Raw genomic sequence first — 22618 nt, 5'->3', positions numbered from 1 at the left:
TCTTTATTAATATGATTATATAGTGATTTTAATAGCACCTATTCTTCAACGGTGAGTTCGCATCGAGCATTACAAGCAATATTTTTTGGTTACACCGTTCCGTTGTTTATATGTGGATTTTTTTTTTACTTCTGGACATGTGTGTGATTAATTGCTATAAAATTAATGCGTTTTTATCGACTTTTGTCACTAGTACTAGTTGTAACAGGTACTAACGATTGATTGTTATAAAGATCCGTGTCCAGTGATTTTCGCATGCTGTATTGAATTTAACAATAAAATATTGTTGATTCATGTAATACTTACCTAATAGTTTCTATCAATGTTTAAATAATTAATGATAAAAGTTCCTAAGTCTGATAAAGAGACGTTCGTTCTAAATGTCTGGTTATCTGGATATATATATTTTGTTTTAATCTGCTGCAATTATGGCTCTGTATCATCTGTCTGGTGTTTGAATATATCAATGATCTGATGTCAGACATTATCCTTGTAATCATAGTATCTATCCATCTGTATGTTCCCCGTTAACTCCTAAACTGTTTACATACATAGTGCTAGGATAGAATCAATTATATAATGCTATTATACACGTGGTTATGTTCTAGATGTATGTAGGATGTAAATGATAAACAATTTTTGATCGACTGAAATGTTTAAATCATTGACATTGTAATGTAGGGATTGTTCTTCCGCCTCTTGCAAGGAAACTATAAACATGTTTGTTATACAGTATTAACTAACTATCGCTATATGTTAAGTGTGACGCCAGCATGTGTATGAACTCATCTGTTAGGTAGTCAAGATTTTTATTAAATAATATAAAAAAATATATATATAATGGTGTTTTATTTAAAAAAAAAACTTCGTATTATAAAAAAAAATTACGAATCGTCTTAAGCTAATGTAATAATATATCACAAGAATCTTATATTAAGTCTTAAAAACGCTCCTAATAGAATATGCAAAATGTATCCCAGCCATTTTATTCTCATCTTAACCTAAGACACTTAAATGGTTGTAAGTATTTTTTTTTAACTAAAGCAAGCTCGAGCCCGCGTTTTATTAGTGTATTGTCGTTATTCCGAATATAATCTCACTATCTAGGGTCCTAGTTGTATTTGTATAGTAATGTAAGGTCCTTTATAAGTAAGTCCATGAATTCAGCACACCTAGTCCGTTAAATAAACTTGAAAAGTAATATCATTATAATATAATTAGGAATTATTTTGTTACCGCACTAAGCCAATATCCTGGAACTTGAAATTGAGTCTCTAGGTTGTATATAAGTTTGAATAACGAACAAAAAATAAACGTAATTAATCCGTTACTGTTCACAAACAATAAGTGCTTTTCGAACAACGGTTCTGAAAAGTAATTAAAACAGTCGTAGACAAGCCGTGGAACTAATAAGTTCGGACAATAAAATTAATCGACTTCAAGTTTCCTGAAGTTTCCGGTGAGTCCTCTCATCGCGTCTCCAACAGAATCTGCACCAGCACAAGTGCCACCAGCTCTCAATGCGGACACAGCGCCCTCTCGCGCCGCCTCGCTATACATTTCTAGACGGACAGCCATCTTGTCGTTCATCAATAACGTTTCCCTCTTACTTGCCATTTCCACTTTCCATTTTTCTGAAAACATTTGTAAACAAAAATTATATTTTATCTATATGTACAGATTATTAATACTCGAAATTTATGTTCCGTTTTTGTTGTGACCAAAACTATGGGTGTTTCAATACAAGAGGTTTCTTTCACATTATTTTTTTTTTAGTTTATACTATTTATCCCTCTAATAATGGGGTAAATATTTCAGTCACACGGGTCAGTGACCAAGTGTTTCTGGGGTGTAAGAAAATCAGTCATCCATTTATCTGATTCCAAAAACTTACGTCCTATTCGACTGGTAAATTTGTCGAATAGCCGTTTAGGGTATCAGTTTCCAATTTTGTAATATAAAAATAACTACGCATAATAAACAAGTTAACTTCTTTGTCCCACTTCATGCGTACTCTGGGTTTACCAGCTTTGGTGGTCGCAGGCTGTGAGCTAGAAGCTCCCTGCAAACATCCTCAGTTGGCCTGTTAAAACGAACAGCAGAATTTTTTACTAGTGCTAATAACGGGTAAACTATGTTCGGCTGTAGACCATTGTTCGAGGGGAACCCGCCTGCTCAGTCCCCCAGCGCCAGTGGATTGCATGCTGTAACACCCGGCACTGGCTCTAGGTGTGCCCCGATGACCCCCGGACAGCGGCCCTATACGTAATCTCTTTGCTCCACGATTAATGGGTTACCATAGCCTTGTTCGCCGCATAAGTTTCAAATGTATGCTTGTCCGGCCGCCAAGTGGTCTGGCGTTCGACTCGGACGTAAGGTTGGGGGCTTATTATTATTATTATTTCATAATTTAACTGTAAACTCACCAATCATTATTTTCATTGGCATTGTACCACCATACTCCTGAGGCAAAAGTTGTTTATCTATTTCTACATCCTCTATGGACGTGTATAACTTGACGCGCTTTCTGATCTTCTCAGATATGAGCGCCATCCCAAAGTCTAAAGCAAATTTGATCGTCGGATGAACATTAGCACCATAGATTTCCTTGTGCCTTAGTGGAATCGTGCGCTAAAATGTTAAATAATAAGTAAATTTATTGAATATTTACAAGTTCGTTGCATGAACCATAGAAATATCAAACTTACCTCCCCATTTTTTACTATCCTCACAGCTTCTCTTGGAGTGAATAGTGTAAGGTGTGGAAAACTGACACCTCCGCCGTCTGCGTAATGCACCAAACCTCGCACCTGGGTCTCCTCGTCTTCCATGAGTGTCTCATAGCAAATACCCATTACCCGACACATGTCTTGGTTGGTGAATTTGTATGGATCGAAAACGCCTGTGTAATAAAAATAAGTAGATTGTTTTTGTTAAAAGAGTTGCATATCAGCTCCGATTAGCCGAGATTAAATGTGCAAGATGTACATAAATAGTAACGTTTATACATATTTTAAGTTTCTTGGAACAAAAACTATAAATTTATACTCACCCGGTCTGTATATCACAACTCGTCGTCCAAGTTTGTCTTTGAAAGGGCTTGCAAAAATATATCTGCAAATTTACACAACAACTATGATTATATTAAGGACTTAAAAGTGGATTGAAAATAAATTACTATGCGTTATTCACAAATGGTATTGTCAATAGACTAGTTCAAAACAAATTGATTTAATCTATGTAATAAAATATTAAAAATGTTCATAATCTTGTACCCTAACTCGATGATCTCAGAAATGACAGGCAAGGTGTGGTCCAATTGATTAAAAGCTATCCCCCATGACTGTCTAAGGAGTACGTAACGTTCGATAGCCTCTTGAGCCATCGGAACGCTGAATTTCTTTGTACGGAGAAAACGTAGAAGGAAATTGGCGTCTAAAAATAAATACAATCACAAAAATTAGTACGATTAGTTGCAAGAATAAAAAAAAATCTTTCATACAGTATCTTTATTTAATTCTCAACATTAAAATTGTTTTTAATATATATTAAATTTATGGTTTATGTTATTTTTTAAAAAATTAACTTGAACATGCAACTACAATACCAAATATTTTCAGGATATAAAGATATTGTGCTAATTGAATGTAATTACTAACCTAATCGTATGGATAAGAATTTTGGATTCTGTTCCAACCACATCCTTAAAGCCTCTAAGGCTTGAGACCTTGAATTTTCCGTTTCTCTCAGCTCCTTTTCGGCTATCGCTTGTGTTTCTGCTGACAGTGGGCATTTGTAAGCATCCGCCGGGGTCAAGTACCTTTTCGTAAGCCTTCTCGACATTTTGCAACTAAAATCCATGCAAATAATGTTATCTCATGCTAAAATATTAATGTATCTATGATTTTTTTATTTACAGGATAGAAACCTCTAGCAGTTGTAAGAGTAACTAGTAGATATTTCTCTATATTAGTAAGCCATCTAAACGTAGTCCCATTCCATAACATTCAACATTAAATTGCGACGTAATTATATACTAAGAAACAACTGGAACGTAAAAACAATATTGCCGTGATGTCTTAACCGACAGTTAATTGAATACACGCGGCAACGGGCATAATAACGATTACACATTACTGTAACAAGTAAACATTTGTCATATCTTGTAATTCAGTTACCGTCAGACATAAAACGTATACTCCTCTCTATTTCAAAGCTCTTGCGAAATATTTATTTACAAGCGCCGAGAAATGTCAGAAATACAAACTGTGCCCAATGTCTGGCTCGACGTTAAGCAACAGACGGCTGCATTCGATGCTTGAGCAACGATATAATTTTTCCATGTTACATAAGATAATATTTGGAGTCGATTATTGCGACGTCGAATTTTATAAAGATGCAAGAGCCCATCCTATCACAAGAATGGATATTCATTTATTGTTCACGAAGCATATGTGTATATATATAATGAAATAAGATTGTTACCTTAACGGCGGACAGATTTAAAAGATTTAGTATGTATTCAAAAATTATATTTACGGTACAATTTTAAACACAAATCTATTAACATGTTCATAGTATTATTTGAACTATATTAAAAGAGAGTGCATCTAAATCCATGTGTTTCTTGGAGGTTTTTTTTTTTTAACTACATAAGTCGTGATACTTAAAAGATTTTATCACATTAAAAGCTCGGAGGGGCGGGCAAAGCTCCTCTGATATTTCGATACACCAGTTGATAGTAAAAATGTTGTACCTTTTTTACTCACTATAATATACGGTTTTTATTTTTTATTTACATTAATAATAAAAATTTATAAACAAAGTTTTGGTGTGAACTATTTCACTGATTGTTCTATTAAATGTAATAATTTTGAATATTGAAATTATTTATGGTATTAAAAAAGTAAGATCGAAAGTTCTGCATAAGAAAAAAAGCTTAAAACGGAGACGCTTTTTTTTAAAAAAAAAGTCTTAAAATTACTAAATTCAAAGTGTTAATTCAGTTCAATAAATATTGTGCAACTGTAAATATTCAATAAAACCTTAATAATAATAAAAGCATTAAAACGTATATTTTATTAAAAGCAAGACTGCGCGTAATATATTTTATTAACATGTTATTAAGAATTAAGAATTATAATTATTACGTCAAAATGATATATACACATATCTTAAAAATAATAAATTATAAAAAAATCGCCAAGCTTGAAAAATATTGACACATTACAAAAAAAATATATATTTTTGAAAATATTTAACAACTTAATAATTTAAATTAACTCACATGTAATATAGTCTATTGTCAAACAACTACGTCGGATTCCGTGGAGCTGTTGGCTGTGTTCACAGCACTGTGTTCAAACCGAAACTGTGCACGTATGAAATGGCACACGATCTTTTGCTTCACGATGTTGAAGTATCTCTGAAGTCAAGAGTGAAGACATACTTGAGAATGGCTGCAGGGCTCACCAACAATTGGACGGTAACATTCAAAAAGAAATATGATATAACCAACTTAACGATAAGTATTAAAACTATTCCGATATTTCTGCTGTAACATAAAAATCAACGGTACTTACAATAATAATTGGACCTTTAATTGGACGTGTTTCACATCGTCTAGTATGAAATAGGTACTTTAATATGTAATTTTCGTAATTGCCTTAGTAAAAACATTAATTCATAGCTATGTGTATAAGTTATTCAGTTGTTTACTTTTAAAACTTTCTGAAATAGGGATCATAGACTACGTCGCGGTAGGAGTCGAAAGCAAGATCTAATGGATTGTAAAAGTAGTTATATTTCTTTGAGATCAATTTATGATTCGTGTACAGCGTGTTGCTTGAAGCCGCTTTAATAGTTAGATCTAGTTATTCGTATTACATAAGTTAAATTATAACAGATGTTGCGTATAAGATTAAGGTCGGAAAGATTTGGATCTAATTCTGTTACGAGTTGTTGCAAGTGTTATATAAACTTGCAAACTGTAACGTCTATGTAAACAAGTCCATTGTCTTTTTTCTAAGTCTGTGGTTTAGAATCAATTTTCGTTGTGAAAAATCAAATTAAGATCCAACCACAACATGGAAAATCAGTTCCTCGTCATTGTTAAAGTAATAAGAATGTCAACATTAAGGAGCATTTATGAAATAAAAACGCTGAATGTTTTGTTATTGAAAATCAATTTGCACATTTATTTATTTTTTATCCTAAACTGAAATATTATGTTTACTCCGAAAGTTGCAGTAAAAGTGATGATTTACTTTTAGTGACATTAAACATTGTTCTTAAAGTTTATTCATTTTAATTTTAATTTTAATCAATTTCAATTAGTTTGGTACCGAGGAGCGTCTTTAGCAACAATTATATAAATTAAGTTATTGAATCATATTATCTTAGTTAAATCCCTGCGGCTAATATCAATATGAGAATTAAATTTACGACTCTTTATAGGATTAGAGAGAGATCTCTTTCATAATTCACATATTAATCTTCCTTTGTTATCGAGTTGCAAGCTCCCGAATATGAGTTATGACCATAGTCTAACACACACTTTTGCTATAAAGTAGGATATTCCTGTTACCAAAATTAATATCGAAAATTATCTTTTAACTACGATTTCTATGATTTTGCACCGTCCAATAAAAACCGCTCACTTCAAAGTCAAACAATTATACATTTTTCGGGACACTTGGATATAATTTGACTTTTTAATGAGAATTCATACTAAAAATATTATTAATTCTTTTCTTTGAAAACAATTAATCCTAATAAAGAATAAAATGACTGTTGCTTGAATTTTATATAATCTTGCAGTATTTAAAGATAAAACGAAAAAAGAAACTACATTTCCGCCATCGCATTTGAATGTCAATCTTTTTAGTTCACTTTCAACCTTGCTTATTACTCGCCAAATGAGATTATCTTACTAGTTACGAAAAATGTCACAGTTGATTATATAATTAAGTAAAATGACTAATAATGGCACAATAGTGTTTCTTATTATGGGATGATGAGGATTTAAAAATTAAACTTGAAAATGTTTTTACTAATTAATTATTACATTTAAGACCCCACAGTGTAAAGATGAAATATCTTCTAGCGTCAACAATTTGGCCTATACATAAATTAGTATTCAAATTAAATTCATTACATTTTTATTTATTTTATTAAAAAAAAAGGTTTTATTATTAAAATAATCTGCGTTAACCACTTCCGTAATGTTTTTTTTACGGAAGAATTTTCTTTTGACTACCCCATATACATTTCAGTTGCATAGATATGTATTTTTTAAGTACATTGTATTTAAAGACGTTAATCGCTTAAATGATTTTTTATACCTCATTTATATGTTGTATCCGTGATATGGTGCTGGATAAAATTGGAAAAGAAGCTTCCTGATTTTTCTGTAGTTTTTATTACTGTTAAACATCCAGAAAAATCAGAAAGCCTCAGTCGAATCTTGCTTTAAGCAATATCAACATTTTTAAAAGTAATCTTGACTTTGCTTATTGACCTCGCAATTTATTTGAAGTACTTACCTGCTTTCAAGACTTCCTTTCATGTTATTCAAGTTGAATGTTGTTATAATTACTATAAATAAATTTAACAAGCAGATCTCTATATACGAAAATTATTCTCATGTTTTATAGGAAAATAGCTTAGGAATTGCATTTGGCATTTATTTACTGGGGATTACTTTAATTGATCGTCATTTTACAATCTGTATTAATTATTTTTGTGTCAGTTATTGTTTATGATGTTTGACCTACAATAGTAGACCAAAAGATTGTATTGAAAGTGTAATGCTTTGTACTGATCTATTATGTAAGATAATTATATATGTATAAGTAAGAATTATTCACATTACTATACGTATCCAGCAGGAAGAAAGTGTATATACATACACACAGATGTATGTACGTATATAGTTCTAAATACGTATATAGTTCTAAATGGTGATCTAGTTGTCTTCCAAAACAAAAACATTATTGTTATTCACTTATATTGCATAACAAATACATTTTGTTTAAGTTGAAATGCTTTAAATGATAATGTTAGCTCACACTTAATTGATGTCGAATGATCTTTAAGTATTGCAAACGGCGTTTCACGTGTTGCGATGACATACTTAGGAGAAACCATGAGTCAATGACTCGAGATGAAAGGCACTTCGAATGTGCCAAGGTTGCAGAACAAAGGGCGTAGTCTTCGTAAACATATTACATATAAAATACAATACTGGTTTAGTTCATACATTGTGGTGTGGATGTCGTTTTGAGCATGCATTTCGTGCGAGACGTTCAGTGTTAAATCGTAAATGTGACAACATGTCCTGGTTTGCGTGTTTCCATAAACAGTAAACTTGTTTGGATGCGGAAAAAGCGACCTTCACCCAGCTTTTGGACTAGCTATTTCAGATTCTTTGTATAAATCTTCATATTGTTACTTAATAAGACTTATACGAAGCCTTTCTATGTATCAGATATTTGAGGTTGCTTTAAAAATAATTATATGGTATAATGATATATATTCATGCTATTATTTCTATTTTTTTTTTGAATAAACATAAGACTTATAAGTCATAAAAAGGATTCAGGCTTGAATTTTTGCGTCTATCATTCAGAGCTATAACATTAAAGTAAGTTCAATCAACAAAATCATATATGGCTGAGGCATAAAAATTTGTCGATGATATATTGCTGCAAAACTCCATGATATTTCATTCTGTAAAAAAACATTATCGATGATTAAATAGTTTCACAAAAAAATATATTTTTCTGACTACCAGATATATGTAAAACTTGTATATTTAATTACAGCCTTAAAAGTATATTTAATTTTACAATTTTAATAATTTCTTTTGGTTGACAGTTTGTTTGATTTATTTCCTTCCCGCATTATAGCTAAATAAACCTGTTCGGTGTTTGACCAGTAATATTTATGGTACTCAATTATATTCTAGGAGATATAAATACAATTTTTATATCTTGCTAAAAATTTCAGCTATGAATGTTAGGTTTCCCATGTTCGAACTCTTAGTATATCATCCTACTTAATATATTTTCTGAGTCTCGCCACTAGCAGATTCCAAACTATAACCATAAACTAAATCCTGTAGTCAAAGCCTTTCTCTAAAACATTAAATTAAATTCAATGAATTCCCTACGGCGGTAGAAATTCTGCTACAAAGATGGCTTTTTGACAGATAAATTCTTGCTTTCTATAAATGTTAAAATCGATATAAATTGTTATAATGCAAATAAAATAAAACTCGTAATTCAATATTTCAATGTGACAGGAAAGTTGATTTAATTCCTTTCAAGGATTTGAGAGATGACCCTTAAAAGGACAACACATAAGACGCTCGTGGTTGTATGATAACTTTCATTTCGATTAAAAAATATTTTGGGTGTGTCATCCGATCAGCTTGAAAAACATTCAGCTGTCCCACTACGATCACCTGCAAACGCTCCATCACGTACAAAAACACACCCACATGCAATATCATACAAATATCAGTCTGTAGAAAGAGTTTAGTTTATAACTGTAGTTATAATTTAAAATAAGATGAACTATACATTTTGCGTTCAAAGAGCTTTCATCCAACTTAATTGTTATTTAAAATTGTTCAATAACAAAGTGCCTTTTAAATCAATATTTACGTATAACGTTTTAGGGAAGCGGAAATTTATACCACTTACGTCAAAAGCGACTAAATTGCGTGTTTTTATTATTATTATTTTTTAATATACTATCACATATCGATGAATTTTCACAAATATTCTTGAAAAAATATTAACATGTACTGGTGGTAAAATGTCATATACATTTTCTCATCGTCAATATTAGAGAAATTAATGTAACCTGTTGTATGCCGAGACGATTACTTTACACGTTTCCAAACAGCTATTAACAATGACGCAGGGAGCGTTTACGAAAGTTAAGACTGTAATGACACACACACAAACACATATCGCAAATATATGTGTGTGAGCGTTTGTTACGGTACTGTAATATTGTTTTGATTACTAGTTAGACTGTTTTTAACTGGAAATTAAATATCAGATATCTAAATAATAAGACTGAAACAAATGTACACGTGTTTGCCCAAAATTACGTGTAAGAAGTAGAAGGATAAACAATATATTGATATTGTTCAAGATATAAAAACGGTTTAGCATAGGAAAATGCAGTTATAAAATGAGATTTCATATTAAGTAATTATATTATTACGTTAGATATAAGTGATTTTATATCAACGTAGGATCCTTTTTGTATACATTGGTTTTGGTACGTTTTTCGTTCATAAATTAATCAATCCAGAATATATTATGTGGCTGGCTTGACTCAACACAACCAAGATGAACGTAAAGGCCACGCAGATGAGAAGGACTATCGTAAAGTCGATATTGGTACACAAGATCTTTATTGGGGATCCCAGTTCAGCCATATTGTGCTGTAAAAGATATTCATTTATTATACCGTCGCAAATATGATCAATATTTTTCATAGAATGAAAATACGTCTTAAAAATAACTCTGAAATGGTCCACGATTAAAAATAACTGACAGGCATTGCCTATTTATATTTATATTGTAACTCGACTCACCATGAAATAACTGTTTTTTATTTAAGGGTAGCTGGATAAAATTATTATTTATTTTTATTTCTACTTCATACTGTTTGAGATTATTGGAAATTATGTGATTATAAGTGTATTTTCTCAGAACATTTTGGACGGGCACTTTTGACACATTTTGTTTTTAATTTTTTTATTTGACACAGACAAAATTAAAGTGTCAGGCTTTAAGAGTTATAAAGTAAATAGGTTAAGACCTATATAAGTTAAGACTTATAATTTTAATGTAGCAAATTATATTCTAAAAATTAAATAACGCTTAATTGTTGGGGATGCGTTTAAAAATACTTTAGGGGCAAAGTTCTGTAAAACGGCATCTAGGCTTAATTTTCCAAACTTAGTAACTGTATAAGACTCTATTGGGTTAGCTGCGTGCAGAAGAAATAATATTGTAAAATTAACACAGATGGCGTTACAAGAGAATGTACAGATTTTTCAACGTTATTACCGCAATCATGTTTTAAGAGAATAAAACCAAACAGCGTATTTGTTTAATGTAGAGAGCACTATTGTTTACTTATATATTTATAATTTATAGAGTGAAAACGATTTGAATAACAGTTTTCTGTGCCTCAACTCACGCCTCACACCTGTCCTGATATTGTATCGGTTCACCTCAGTGTAATGCTTACTTTGACGGTTAACGGTCGCGTCTCTGCAGCTTGACAATATTAACACGTTCCCCTTTGAACTTATTTTGAAAGACCGATGCCGGTTTAAATTAAAATGCTTGCACAATCCAGAGATTCCTTCGAGGAAGAATTTGGAAGACCAGTAGAATCAATAATGCGATGTGAGGATTTTAAAAGCAATTTCGCAAGGAGACTTTCAAACAGATATATATCCAAATCCCCGGTAGCGGTTTCGAGGGCTGACAATGTTAATAATACGTTAAAACTTCGTCCAATGGAAAAACGGGAAATACTGAAAAATGTAAGTTATTTGATTTGTTTATTGTTTGGACTGTTTGTTTGCAGGTAGGCGATATTTTTGTTAATATACTGTACTCTGTAGAGCAGGGACCTACCGCTACCGCTTTAACTATGTGCGAAATCTTAATCACATTTGGCACGATGACGACTTAGTGAAAGTAATACCATAGTTCCTAATGAAACTGCACTAGCCTTAAAGTGGGTCCTGTTTTGCAATTTCGTATTAAAGCAGATCGAACTCTTGGTAACCTTAATTGGTTATTCGATAGCACCAGACTCCGTATTGGATAACAATAATTGTTGCAATGCTTCGCTTTAAATTTCATTTATGTTATGATTTAAAATCTTTAAATATGAATGACTGAGCGTTAATCTGGTTCGAAATTTTCCTTGGGGTCTTGTATTGTTAAGCACCCTTATATTAAATTAAGACTTAGGGTGCATTAAGAATTAGTCGTTTAAGATATTTTACTTATCCTAGAGACTGATTCACAAAACTGTGGTCCACGCTGATTTAGTATTATAACGTTAATTTATTTGGAGTTACTAACTACTAACGTTAAGATTTATTGCCCAAAAGGACATCCTTTATTCTGAACTAAAACATTTATTAGCATTGTCTTTCATTAATGTTACATATAATAAAACTTACCTTAATACGAACGGATTTTTGTTGTGCAGAGAAAGTTTGATTTATAATAGAAACGTCGGTCTTTGTGTTAAAATAAAAAAAAAATAGGGTATAACACTGGTGTCTGTGACAATCGCGTGAGCGTTTGCGCTTTGTATCCGTACGTGCCGACATAATTATATTTTCTTATATTAATATGACATAATAATAAAAATGTTTAAAAATAATATAATTTATACACACATCGTGACTCTTATGTAACATAATGAAACTAACTGGCGAGGTTTTTTACTGATTTCAAATTATTTTAGAAACAAAAGATTACAAAATTTATTTAACGTTACATCGCCTGTTTTTTTAATTATAAATATAAATAATATTTATATATATTTGACAAACTTTACGAGTTATCGTAATTGGTAGGCTTTTACAGCCTTTACAGTATTATTAGAACATATATATATATATATAAATGTACGATACATAATTTTGAAAAACCCTTAAATATAAAGATTGCGCTGTTTGTATTGATGTCTTCTGATATGAGGTAATACAGAATGCGTGATAACGCATCGTGTGAATACTATTTTATTGATAGTTATAACTAGTGACATCTTATATTACATTGCCGTGTTTTTTTTTGTATTAATTTGAAGTTTTGTCGTAAATAATTGTGAATTGGACTAAGGAGATAGTTAAAACGAAACAAAATACTATAAACTTATGTATTTAAATCTGTAAATAAAAAAAATATTGTAATTAATTATCTCCACTTAATACTAAAGTCAGATAAATCGTCATTTATTTATAGTCGTCATATAAAATATTAATACGAAAAAATAAATAATTAAAAAATCCTAGCTCTCAAAATGTTTATCACTTTAACGTATTTTATCAAGTCGGTGCTTGGGTTAGATGTAAAATTTTGAAATGATAAATATCAAAAACGAAGAAATTATTTTGTTTCCAGGCGCTATCGATCGATAAATAATTTATCAGTCCATTTAAGCGAGAGCAACCATCTCGTATGTAAATATGTTCAGAAGTACAATACGACAAATATATATATTTTAAGTTTTCAGCATATAATTATGTAAGTATGGTCCGTTAATTGGGCTTCACTATAAGATTTTCACGCATTTCATGTAAAAATATTTTACTTTACCTGTTTCAAGATGAAGTTCTCGAATTCGAATAACTTTCAAGACCATGAATCAGTCTACATTTAAAACGGCTATCCATCTGCGACTATTCACTTCGATTCTAAGATTAAAGCTAGTATACAAAAAATTTTAAAACTGATTGATAACGAGTAAATGTGGTATTCGTTGATCTAACGATTAGTCTAATTAAAATATTTGTTAGCCTATATCTAGATGGAGACTCTGCTGGCATGTGCGACGTTTTCGACTCTTGTTAGCTACCATTACTTCCTTTGGCCTGTAAAAATACGCATGTAAATGAGATTCATTTCCATATAAATAGTTAATTTCGCCATTTTGCAACACAGTTTAAATACTCGCATGACCAGATATAGTCAAATGTAATTTAAAACTGTTTGATTTCGTTGATTGAAATCAACAATCCGTGTCAATTTATTGATAAATTAGGAATGACCTTTTGTTTTAAAACAAACTAATGATTTCAATAGAAAGTATAAAATAATATGCAAAATTCGATAGATTTTGATTACGTCATTATAAGACTGGTAAGAATATTTTTAACATAATTTTTTAATATGAACAGAATTTGCTATTCCTAAGAATTTTTTACTAATTACAGATTCTTCTTATAGGCATATTATAAAGTAATTGTTAACTTTTTTGGCATATTATTACTTTAAAAAGCCTAATCCCACTGCACAATATCTTTCAATAGTGTATGCTAACCTTACCCCAAGATTGCATAATCAGACTGTCAGACGTAACGTTAACAATTTTTATTCATTAGTCTTCGAGCACCATAGCATTAACGTAGGTAATTGAATAAGAAACGTGAAACGGTTCGTATGTTGTGAGATGATGAAAACTTGTCCTAAGCATACAATTTTTGCAGATTTTTTTGTACGTTCAATTATTTAATTATCTGTAAAAACCAAACGTCCAAACTGTATTCTCACATGAATTACTCAAGGAGATATGAAGACTAGGGAACAATGGGATATCGTTATCTGCCTTTCATATCAGCGTTTCCATTTACAATGGTGTACTGTGGGTATGTGTGCTTCCGTACCGTTTATTCTACACCCTGTATATACGCTTTGTGATCGCGTTGTATCGACAATTGTTAATACATAAATAATGCGTTCTGTTTTTAGCATAACATTGTTTATTTACATAATAGTCTATAGGATTTTATTCAAGTAATAGTTTTATTTACCTTTAAAATAGTTTCAGTGATGTCATATGATTTTTATTTGATTATTTCAGACCAGTGGACTTTTATTTATCGTGAGGGAAAGATCTATTTGTCTTGAAAATTGAGTAACTATATGTTATAAATATATTTCTTTCGTAATATTCACTGTAGTCAACGTTGAAGTCACGAAATTACGAGAAACGTTGTCCTACTCGTACTTAGACTGTATAATAAATATTATTAGGAATAAAACGTGCCTAATTAATCGTTGAGTTCATACTTAAATTGAATAATTTCTTGGCCACGACTTAATAAAAAAAATATATTTCTGATATATATTTTTTTCATAAAAAGAATTGTCACATGTTCTCGCTGGTATGTTTTTGTATTTGCGGATAAGCCGAATAAAACAGTCGGTGTTGATTTAAACGATGGCAAACCCGTTCTAAGGATTGGTTAATGAACAATGAAAGGCCTACATTTACGAGAGGACGGGAAGTTATTTGTATTTTACCCATAGCGTGTTTGCTGCGTCTATAGTCAGTAATTACTTATTAGCATACATTATGGTTGATGATGTCATTATAAAGGAAACTTTTTCTTTAATCACATTTCTTATGTATTTAAAATGACGGCAAAAAATGGTATAATATTAAAACACGTATGTAGAATACAGTTTTTGATACTAACCCGAGACAAGCTTGTATATGCAACACAAAAAAACAAAACTGATTTACTTCTATCCATATACAATTATTCCCATTTATTATACGAACAATAAAGTTATTTTTTTTCCCTATTTCATAATTTAATTGTGGGCCAAAGAAATCGTTGACCCTTCATGCGAAGGCAACCTATAATTTTCTTTGAATATCGTGGTTTTTATTCACATATATTTACAGTTTAATATGAAGAAGAGGTTTGCATATGTATGTGACGAAAATATATTACCGTAAGACCGAAGTGTGACAAAAATTACCACGTCGTATATATTTCAATTGACGTTGAAGTGACCTTCAGATGTTTACGTAAAAGCCGTACTTACATACGGTCGATCTTCTTGACCTGACTGCCATATGTAGCTGTTCGTAGAAATAACCTTTCATGATTTATTCATAAAGGACGGGATAATGATAGACCCAATAGAATGACATATATGTTATACCCAGCCCATATTCAGTTGACAATAATTTTGAACTATTTTGCCAATAATAACCCAAACTGACTAGTTTCTGTAATGTCTCGAAAATAGGATGTCTTTTAAAATTTATAATTATATTCATTCTTAGTATTTTTTAATTATAGTTAAAACGGTCTCGATAAAGATAAGTTCGAAGCATTCCAAATACGGTATAACCAGTTATAACAAGTGTTCGCGTTGTTATTAAAATTGTAGATGATATGTTTTTTAGCAATCGTACGATGTAAAATCAGGTTATTGATAAATATAAAGAGGAATGAAGAGCGAGATAAGTCAAACCATACATTTTTTTTTGCTATGTGATATGTTTCTGTGTAATAATATAAAATAACGCTGTAAACGTCTATACAAACCTGATTGTAGAACATCTTAAACGAGCTAAATTCTCTTTCCTTATCGTTATGCGTCCGAATTTTTGATTAACCTCCCTTAAATATTGGATCTCGGTATCATATTGAACCTTTTCCCTAATTAACATCAGATGCGCTATGCCCTCAATGAATTGAATATAAAAATAAATTCACCTTGCTTTTATAGTACGTACATTTGAAAACCTTCAATATGACAATTTTATTGCTTTTAATACAATAGGGTGCGTTGCTATGTGTGATGTCCCTCAATGTTTTAAGGTATATTAAGACAAAAAGGAATTTCACTTAGGTAGGTACTCTAACTCTATACTAGATAATGCACATTGCCTTTAATTAAAAAAAAATCGATCTAAACAAAACAAACAAAATCATAATGTTCATTTCACAATAGTTACATAAAATTTTATACTTATAGTAATAAAAGATTTTAAAATGAATTTTATAACTTCTTTGCATAGGTGATGACTTTGATGTCTAGAAAATTAAAATATTCAATAGTCAGCTTCAATTAATTATATATTCCACATGTACAAGAGACGTATATCTCAATACTATCTCAAGAGTTATTTGCACAATTATAATATAAGTAAGTTAGTCCAAGTTTAACTAAGTTCAATGACAGACGTAATGTCTGAGGCGGCCGACGATACACGATATGACTGGCAATTAATGCCTCGGGTGTAATAAAAAGGATATTATCCGTTAGCTTAAAAAAAATCATTTTTTAATTATAATTCTATATGGCTGATAGTTATGTTATATATAATAAAATATTTAGTATGTTTACGATTTTAATGAAATGTAAGTAGTAGAATATTACGTAACTGTATCAAAGAATATCCTCCATAGAATTTATTGCCATGTGAAAGTTAAAAACATATTATAATATTATGTATATTTTATTCTATAACAGACCAGTGAGAGTTTATGAATTTTAATTTATTAATGTATTTTATATGGAAAAAAAAATTAAAATTATCCTTCCACTCAGGACCATACACAAAATTATAGAATATATAACAATAACGTTCGGTGTTGCTACATTAAAGCTATTTATAATCTTCTTTGGAGTTGCGTAATATATTAAGTGAATAACGATAATGTTAACATATTCAAATGCTTGAGTCATGCCCGGATCCCGATAATTTAGACGTATGTTACGCACCCAACCGTAGTAACAAGCGGTTCTTATCTCTGGGAGAAATAAAATTACAAGCGTTTCCTTCGTTGATTCCAGTCCAAATAAGATTGCATAGTATTAATAAATAATGAAAAATCTATTTGTAATATTCGCCAAATTAAATATTGATTTTCTGATGGGGAATTACTAGCTTTATTTATTAATTTTGTTTATAATACTGAATACAATATGTCAGTATAATCGCTGAAACATCATACGTGTGAGATAATTTTTATTTAAAATTGTCATTTATATAAAATAATTTCAAAAGCATCACAAATTATATTTTAATAGATAATTATCATTATATGGTAAATGTTCAATTTTTCTTTATTATTTTTTATATTTTTAATTTTAAATATACGACTAAAACATGCTGTTAAAAGGCGATCGATAAAAATGAAAACTTTTGAAATAAAAAATAGTTGTCTAGCAAAAACATCAGTCGAGTATGAATCTAATTTTCGTGTTATAACTGTATCAAGAAAAATATTTTATGAAGCCGTGTCAAAATGTAAATATGAATTTGGTGAAAACGGTCAATTTTGATGATAAAAAATGATGAAACGGATATTATTAAGTGGATACACTCATAAATTATGTTACAAAATACTTTAAAGGAATATATAAATAAATCAAATTAAATTCAAAACAGGGCAAATCACGGAAATAAAACATAAAATATTAATCGTTACTATTAAGTTTGTAGTAAAGTATTCGAACAAATTTTTTATTAAACTAAATGATTTCAATTAAAGTCACTTGAAACGCTTCAACGATTAAACTCTTTTTAAAGAATTCTGAATATATATACAAAAAACCTTTTCGCATCACTTTTTATAGAACTTTCTATTAAAAAAAAATATTGGCTTTTTACTTCCATATATTTTTTAAACGATAAGCTTTGTCTAAAGTCTATTTAACTTATAGAAAAGTATTATACGAATAATATTTTTATTCTGATACTAGGATATATTTGTTGCTTATTTGGTTCATAGGGTAGATCTAATAATTACTGTATCGTAATAACATACTGGCATAGCATTAACGAAATATAGTCAATATTTTAAATAAAAGAAATATAATTATTTTTCCATCTCTTTGTTAAATAAAATGCTGCTATTTCCCTACTTTGTTAATCTGCTTCATAAATACGTTTTCTAAAAACAACCAAATTATATGTGGACGGGTTGTTGAAGTTCGGTCTGTATGCATGAGACGTCTCGTAAATACGAATCGGTTACCGGATCATATATAAGTAGATAAAGCACAACCGACACGATCGCAGGACGTGACGGAAATTTATTTTAAGCCAACTATACACGTGCGGAGTTCTTTTTGGGAAATATCGTAGTTATATTATCTAGCACTATACGTAATTTTAAACAGATCAGTTTCGACTACAAATATACCATTATTATTAATATCAAACCAATACAACGATTATCAAATACTTAAGCAATATACTATAGTAGAATAAACACCGCTGGGAATTACATTTGTCAGAAAATTGTTTGTATACAGAGACCCTAAACGTTGCGTAACTATAAATAGTCAAACAGTGAACTGCATTTGAATTGTTTAGTAAATAGATACATTGTGTGTTGGAAAACACTGAATAGTTTTGAATCAATGATATGGTAACCATATTCCCTGGTTTTAATTAGTTTGTTTAACCTATATCATTGCAAAGCAATGCCTACTATGTTGGGATAAGATTATTCTTTCAAAAAATTTGTTTGTAGCTGAACTAAATTTAAGTTCAATAAAAAAAAAAAATAGAAAAATTTAAATAATCCCGTCGTTACTTCATAATTAACGTGATTTAAAGTTTTGAACTACAAAACATTACAGACAGCAAGTTCGTTTCTCAACAACAAATATGGTAATGAGCGTTGTTTCGCGTGAGTTGTTTGTGATCGGTGCACTTGACAGACAGGACGAGGGCTGGGCGCCATCGCCATGGCTTCCGAGGGTCCGCACCGGATGCTTTCGTCACGCACCGCTGCGCATCACGGGCCACGACCAACCAAACCAAACGACCAACTTAAAATTCTCCCCTCTGCAAATCATGCGCTCAACTAAAATACCATTGACCGACTTAATTGTAACCGAATCCCAGCTTAGTAGCCTTGGTACGTGGTTCCGAGCTGATGCATCTGACATACGAGAAACGTAATAGACACCTGGCAACCTGGTAATGTAACCAATATTATGTTCTAACATATAGGTCAATCCAAATAGAAAAGCTAGTGATATCTTGTTCCTCTGATTAAATGTAGAAATTAAGTATTACCTTGCAAAGAGGAATAAAATTATGTAATTATCTTTTACATTAAGGTTTAGTTATTTCTACATTAGCACAGAGTTTGTTTATTATCAGACTAACATTTCGAGTTTACTGAAATAAATATAATAGGTCAATATATTTTGCTGTATAATCGTATGGTACTGCAAGGTGCTCTTCTCGTGTATTCTCAAACACAAAATAATTGAATTATTATGTTCACGTTAAATTCAAAAAGCTATTCATTTTTACAAATTGTTTGTAGGTGTTGAATAAGTGGATGGTCACGTGTACCCGGCAAATATTTTTGTACGGCATTGTATCTCCAGGCCACTTTTTAGTGAACATAATCAAATATTCCGATGGCAACGTCACATTACTCAAATAAACAGTTCTAAATGTTGACATAACTGTTCACATTTGCAAATTGAACTTGTTTTTGTTTTTTATGATATATTGTCTTCAAATCCTTTTTATGAAATGTTAGAGAATAATTGATCATGGTCCAGAGATTACGTCGGATGTGTGTATATCTCATAAGGTCTTCGTACTAGTTGCTTGAGTTTCTCAATGGCTTTGACCTTCTTTGTATCTTTATTTAAATATATAACATAATAGTAGGGAAGATGAATCTTTAGATTCATTATTAAAGTTTTGCTATTTAGGTTGATGAGTCAATAGCTAGTTTTTAAAAAATATTCATACACGGGCATGATTTATCTAAGATAACTAAAAGTACAAACGATAGCAATAAACATCCAATACAAATAAAACTTACGTTTTGCTTCTGATATATATTTAATGACATGCGTTATATGCATTGTTCATGGGAGTTGATTCATGTTATTTAACGGGGATTTTACATTCAGAACTCAAAAGAACTATTCCAGTTATCACCGTGAGATTAAATGATTCAATATACTCCCAGGGTTTTGCTGCATCATACACAAAGAGCTTCCAATAAAGATTCCGTTAGTTGATCGTTTTTTGCAATCACTCATATAAACCAATTTGGTCTATCTGTCCCACGGTGCTCAAAGATATGTGGAACCATTGTGGATGGTTAATGATGCGATAGTTATTTTGATTTGATAAATCAAAAACATACTTTTTGTTGGCTTTTCAACAATACCATCCTTGTTCTTCTTTTCTGTAAATAGAATTGGCTCTAAAATTTTGCTAAAAAGTGTTAAACTATCTAAAAGTTTTCCCATGACTTCAATAGTTTTTTTATTGTTTTTTATAAACATGTTTCTTATTACATATCTTAACTGAGTTTTCTTGTTAAATTGCAACGTTATGATAGATTACAGTTAGATGGCACGGTTTTTTATTTGATGTCAATGTCATTTCGTTTCTAGGTTCCAGAAAGAATTGAGCAATGTTCTCAACTTTCAAAGAGTAACAATGTAAAACAGAACGGAGAAGTAGCGAAGCCGCCTGATAAGCAGACTACGAACAACTCAAATAGCAATAGTCGACAAATCAAGGTAGAGGCCTTGAATATGGAGGTGGAGACTCTACGGTGGCAATTAACGCAGGTAATCTGAAAACTTGGTCTTTAGTAAATAAAAACAAATATTGGTGCACCAATTACTAAACTCGTATGCGAATTATTGAATTTGTTAAATTACTGAAGTGTTATAAAATGCGAATTTTTATTTGTAAATAATTATTGCTGAGCGAATTTTACCTTTTATCCTATTTTCATTTTTTATTTTTATACTATATAAAAACTGCAAAAATAAGGATATTTTTTACAGACAGAGGCTAATAGGCAGATGCATATTGCTTTACTCAAGCAAATAGTAACTTTTCTAAGCAGAGTAAAAGAACATATAGAATTCCAGTCAAGTGAACCAGGTGTTAGATTGGATAATTTGTCAAGCAACGTTCTACCAAGTTCCTTAAATATTACGGACTTGCCACGTTCAAGATCAGTTTTTCACGTCAGTAAAAATTTAGACTATTCGATAAGTCCGTCAAAGAAAATGAGTACAAGGAAAATAAGTAAATCAATTAGTAATGTAAACGGATATAAAGATTGCAGTAGCAGTTGGTAAGTGGTGATTGCACAAGCACAATTACGATTTTATTTTAATTTAATAACTGTTGATTTTTCTTTTACAGGAACAATTCGAAGTTGTCGTTAGTGTCTGAGAATGAAACCAGTTTGAAGTTGACGGAGGAAATGACGCGGCTTATTACTCTTGCCAATACAGTCCTTAGCACAAAAATACCAGACTTAGCAAGTGCCTACCCTAATAATAGTCCACCCGCATTGCAATTAACAGAAGACATTAAAAAAGCAGAAATTACTTTGCAAAGCACAACCGATTCTCTAAGTATGAATGGGTTGAATGAGACAGATACTACTGTCCTAAATACAACTAGTAAAGTCGATTCACACAATGGCATAACTAATAAATTCGGAGACATAAAAAACAGAATAAATGATTTTATTGTATCGCAGTGTCCACTTAGCTGCGGTTCGGAAAATGACTCTTCCGTTGTTTTATTTGAACAACCGGGTGTACAAAATGGACTAGTTACGACATGTGGGAAAGTAGTACAAACAGTTGACAAAAGAAATGATTACAATGCATCATCAAATTTCGTTGAGGATGAAAGTGGTTTCTCGTCTATGAGCTCATTTCAAGAGATTGGTATACCAATTATAAGCATAATTCCGCCATCTCCGTGTAAAGAAGTTGAATATTTCGAAGGCATAGGTGACGAAACAGAAAAATGGAAGACAGACGCCATTGAATTAGACAAGCAAAGCATTAAAGTGTTTTGGGTGTGATAACAAAAGTTGTAATAAATCTTTTACATAATAATACTAATGCATTGAAAGTTAATGTAAATTAAATAACGTGCGGTTTATAAGTTATTCTAAGTAACAATTATGTACTTAATATTTTTTTAACGAGGATATCATACTTAATGTTGATACTGTTTTTATAAATAAATAAAGACAAGAAATCTAATTTTTATTTTAAAAAAAGTACGT

At 30.8% G+C, this 22618-nt stretch overlaps 2 protein-coding genes and 1 long non-coding RNA gene across 3 annotated transcripts; 1 reads left to right on the top strand and 2 right to left on the bottom strand.

The window, feature by feature from the left end:
* Positions 1–651: 651 nt before the first annotated feature.
* On the bottom strand, positions 652–5471 carry LOC116778153 (alpha-tocopherol transfer protein-like). Its single transcript, XM_032672063.2, has 7 exons — positions 5288–5471; positions 3660–3850; positions 3276–3435; positions 3053–3114; positions 2709–2902; positions 2427–2631; positions 652–1634 (listed from the first exon to the last, which is right to left on the bottom strand). The coding sequence occupies exons 2-7, from the start codon at positions 3841–3843 to the stop codon at positions 1429–1431; spliced, it is 1011 nt and encodes a 336-aa protein (XP_032527954.1). The 5' UTR covers positions 3844–3850; positions 5288–5471; the 3' UTR covers positions 652–1428.
* Positions 5472–10212: 4741 nt separating this feature from the next.
* LOC116777757 (uncharacterized) lies at positions 10213–10790 on the bottom strand. Its single transcript, XR_004354079.2, has 2 exons — positions 10616–10790; positions 10213–10462 (listed from the first exon to the last, which is right to left on the bottom strand). It is a non-coding gene; the product is annotated as an uncharacterized LOC116777757 (long non-coding RNA).
* A 437-nt stretch (positions 10791–11227) lies between these two features.
* LOC116777820 (uncharacterized) lies at positions 11228–22587 on the top strand. The gene is made up of 4 exons (XM_032671554.2): positions 11228–11578; positions 20967–21146; positions 21369–21664; positions 21736–22587. The coding sequence occupies exons 1-4, from the start codon at positions 11372–11374 to the stop codon at positions 22409–22411; spliced, it is 1359 nt and encodes a 452-aa protein (XP_032527445.2). The 5' UTR covers positions 11228–11371; the 3' UTR covers positions 22412–22587.
* Positions 22588–22618: the final 31 nt, after the last annotated feature.

The sequence above is a fragment of the Danaus plexippus genome, chromosome Z, assembly GCF_018135715.1.
Source record: "Danaus plexippus chromosome Z, MEX_DaPlex, whole genome shotgun sequence".
Classification (NCBI taxonomy): Eukaryota; Metazoa; Arthropoda; class Insecta; order Lepidoptera; family Nymphalidae; genus Danaus; species Danaus plexippus.
Note: the sequence above shows the minus strand (reverse complement) of the source record. Positions and strands in the feature narration are given on the sequence as shown.

Excerpts from the sequence above, each read along its gene's own strand:
- LOC116778153 (XM_032672063.2), bottom strand. The coding sequence starts at position 3,843 with ATGTCGAGAAGGCTTACGAAAAGGTACTTGACCCCGGCGGATGCTTAC. Across the intron at positions 3,115-3,275 it reads TCTGAGATCATCGAGTTAGG|ATATATTTTTGCAAGCCCTT; the intron begins GTACAAGATTAT and ends GTAAATTTGCAG. Across the intron at positions 2,903-3,052 it reads AGTTGTGATATACAGACCGG|GCGTTTTCGATCCATACAAA; the intron begins GTGAGTATAAAT and ends TTTATTACACAG.
- LOC116777820 (XM_032671554.2), top strand. The coding sequence starts at position 11,372 with ATGCTTGCACAATCCAGAGATTCCTTCGAGGAAGAATTTGGAAGACCA. Across the intron at positions 21,147-21,368 it reads TACGGTGGCAATTAACGCAG|ACAGAGGCTAATAGGCAGAT; the intron begins GTAATCTGAAAA and ends TATTTTTTACAG. Across the intron at positions 21,665-21,735 it reads AAAGATTGCAGTAGCAGTTG|GAACAATTCGAAGTTGTCGT; the intron begins GTAAGTGGTGAT and ends TTTCTTTTACAG.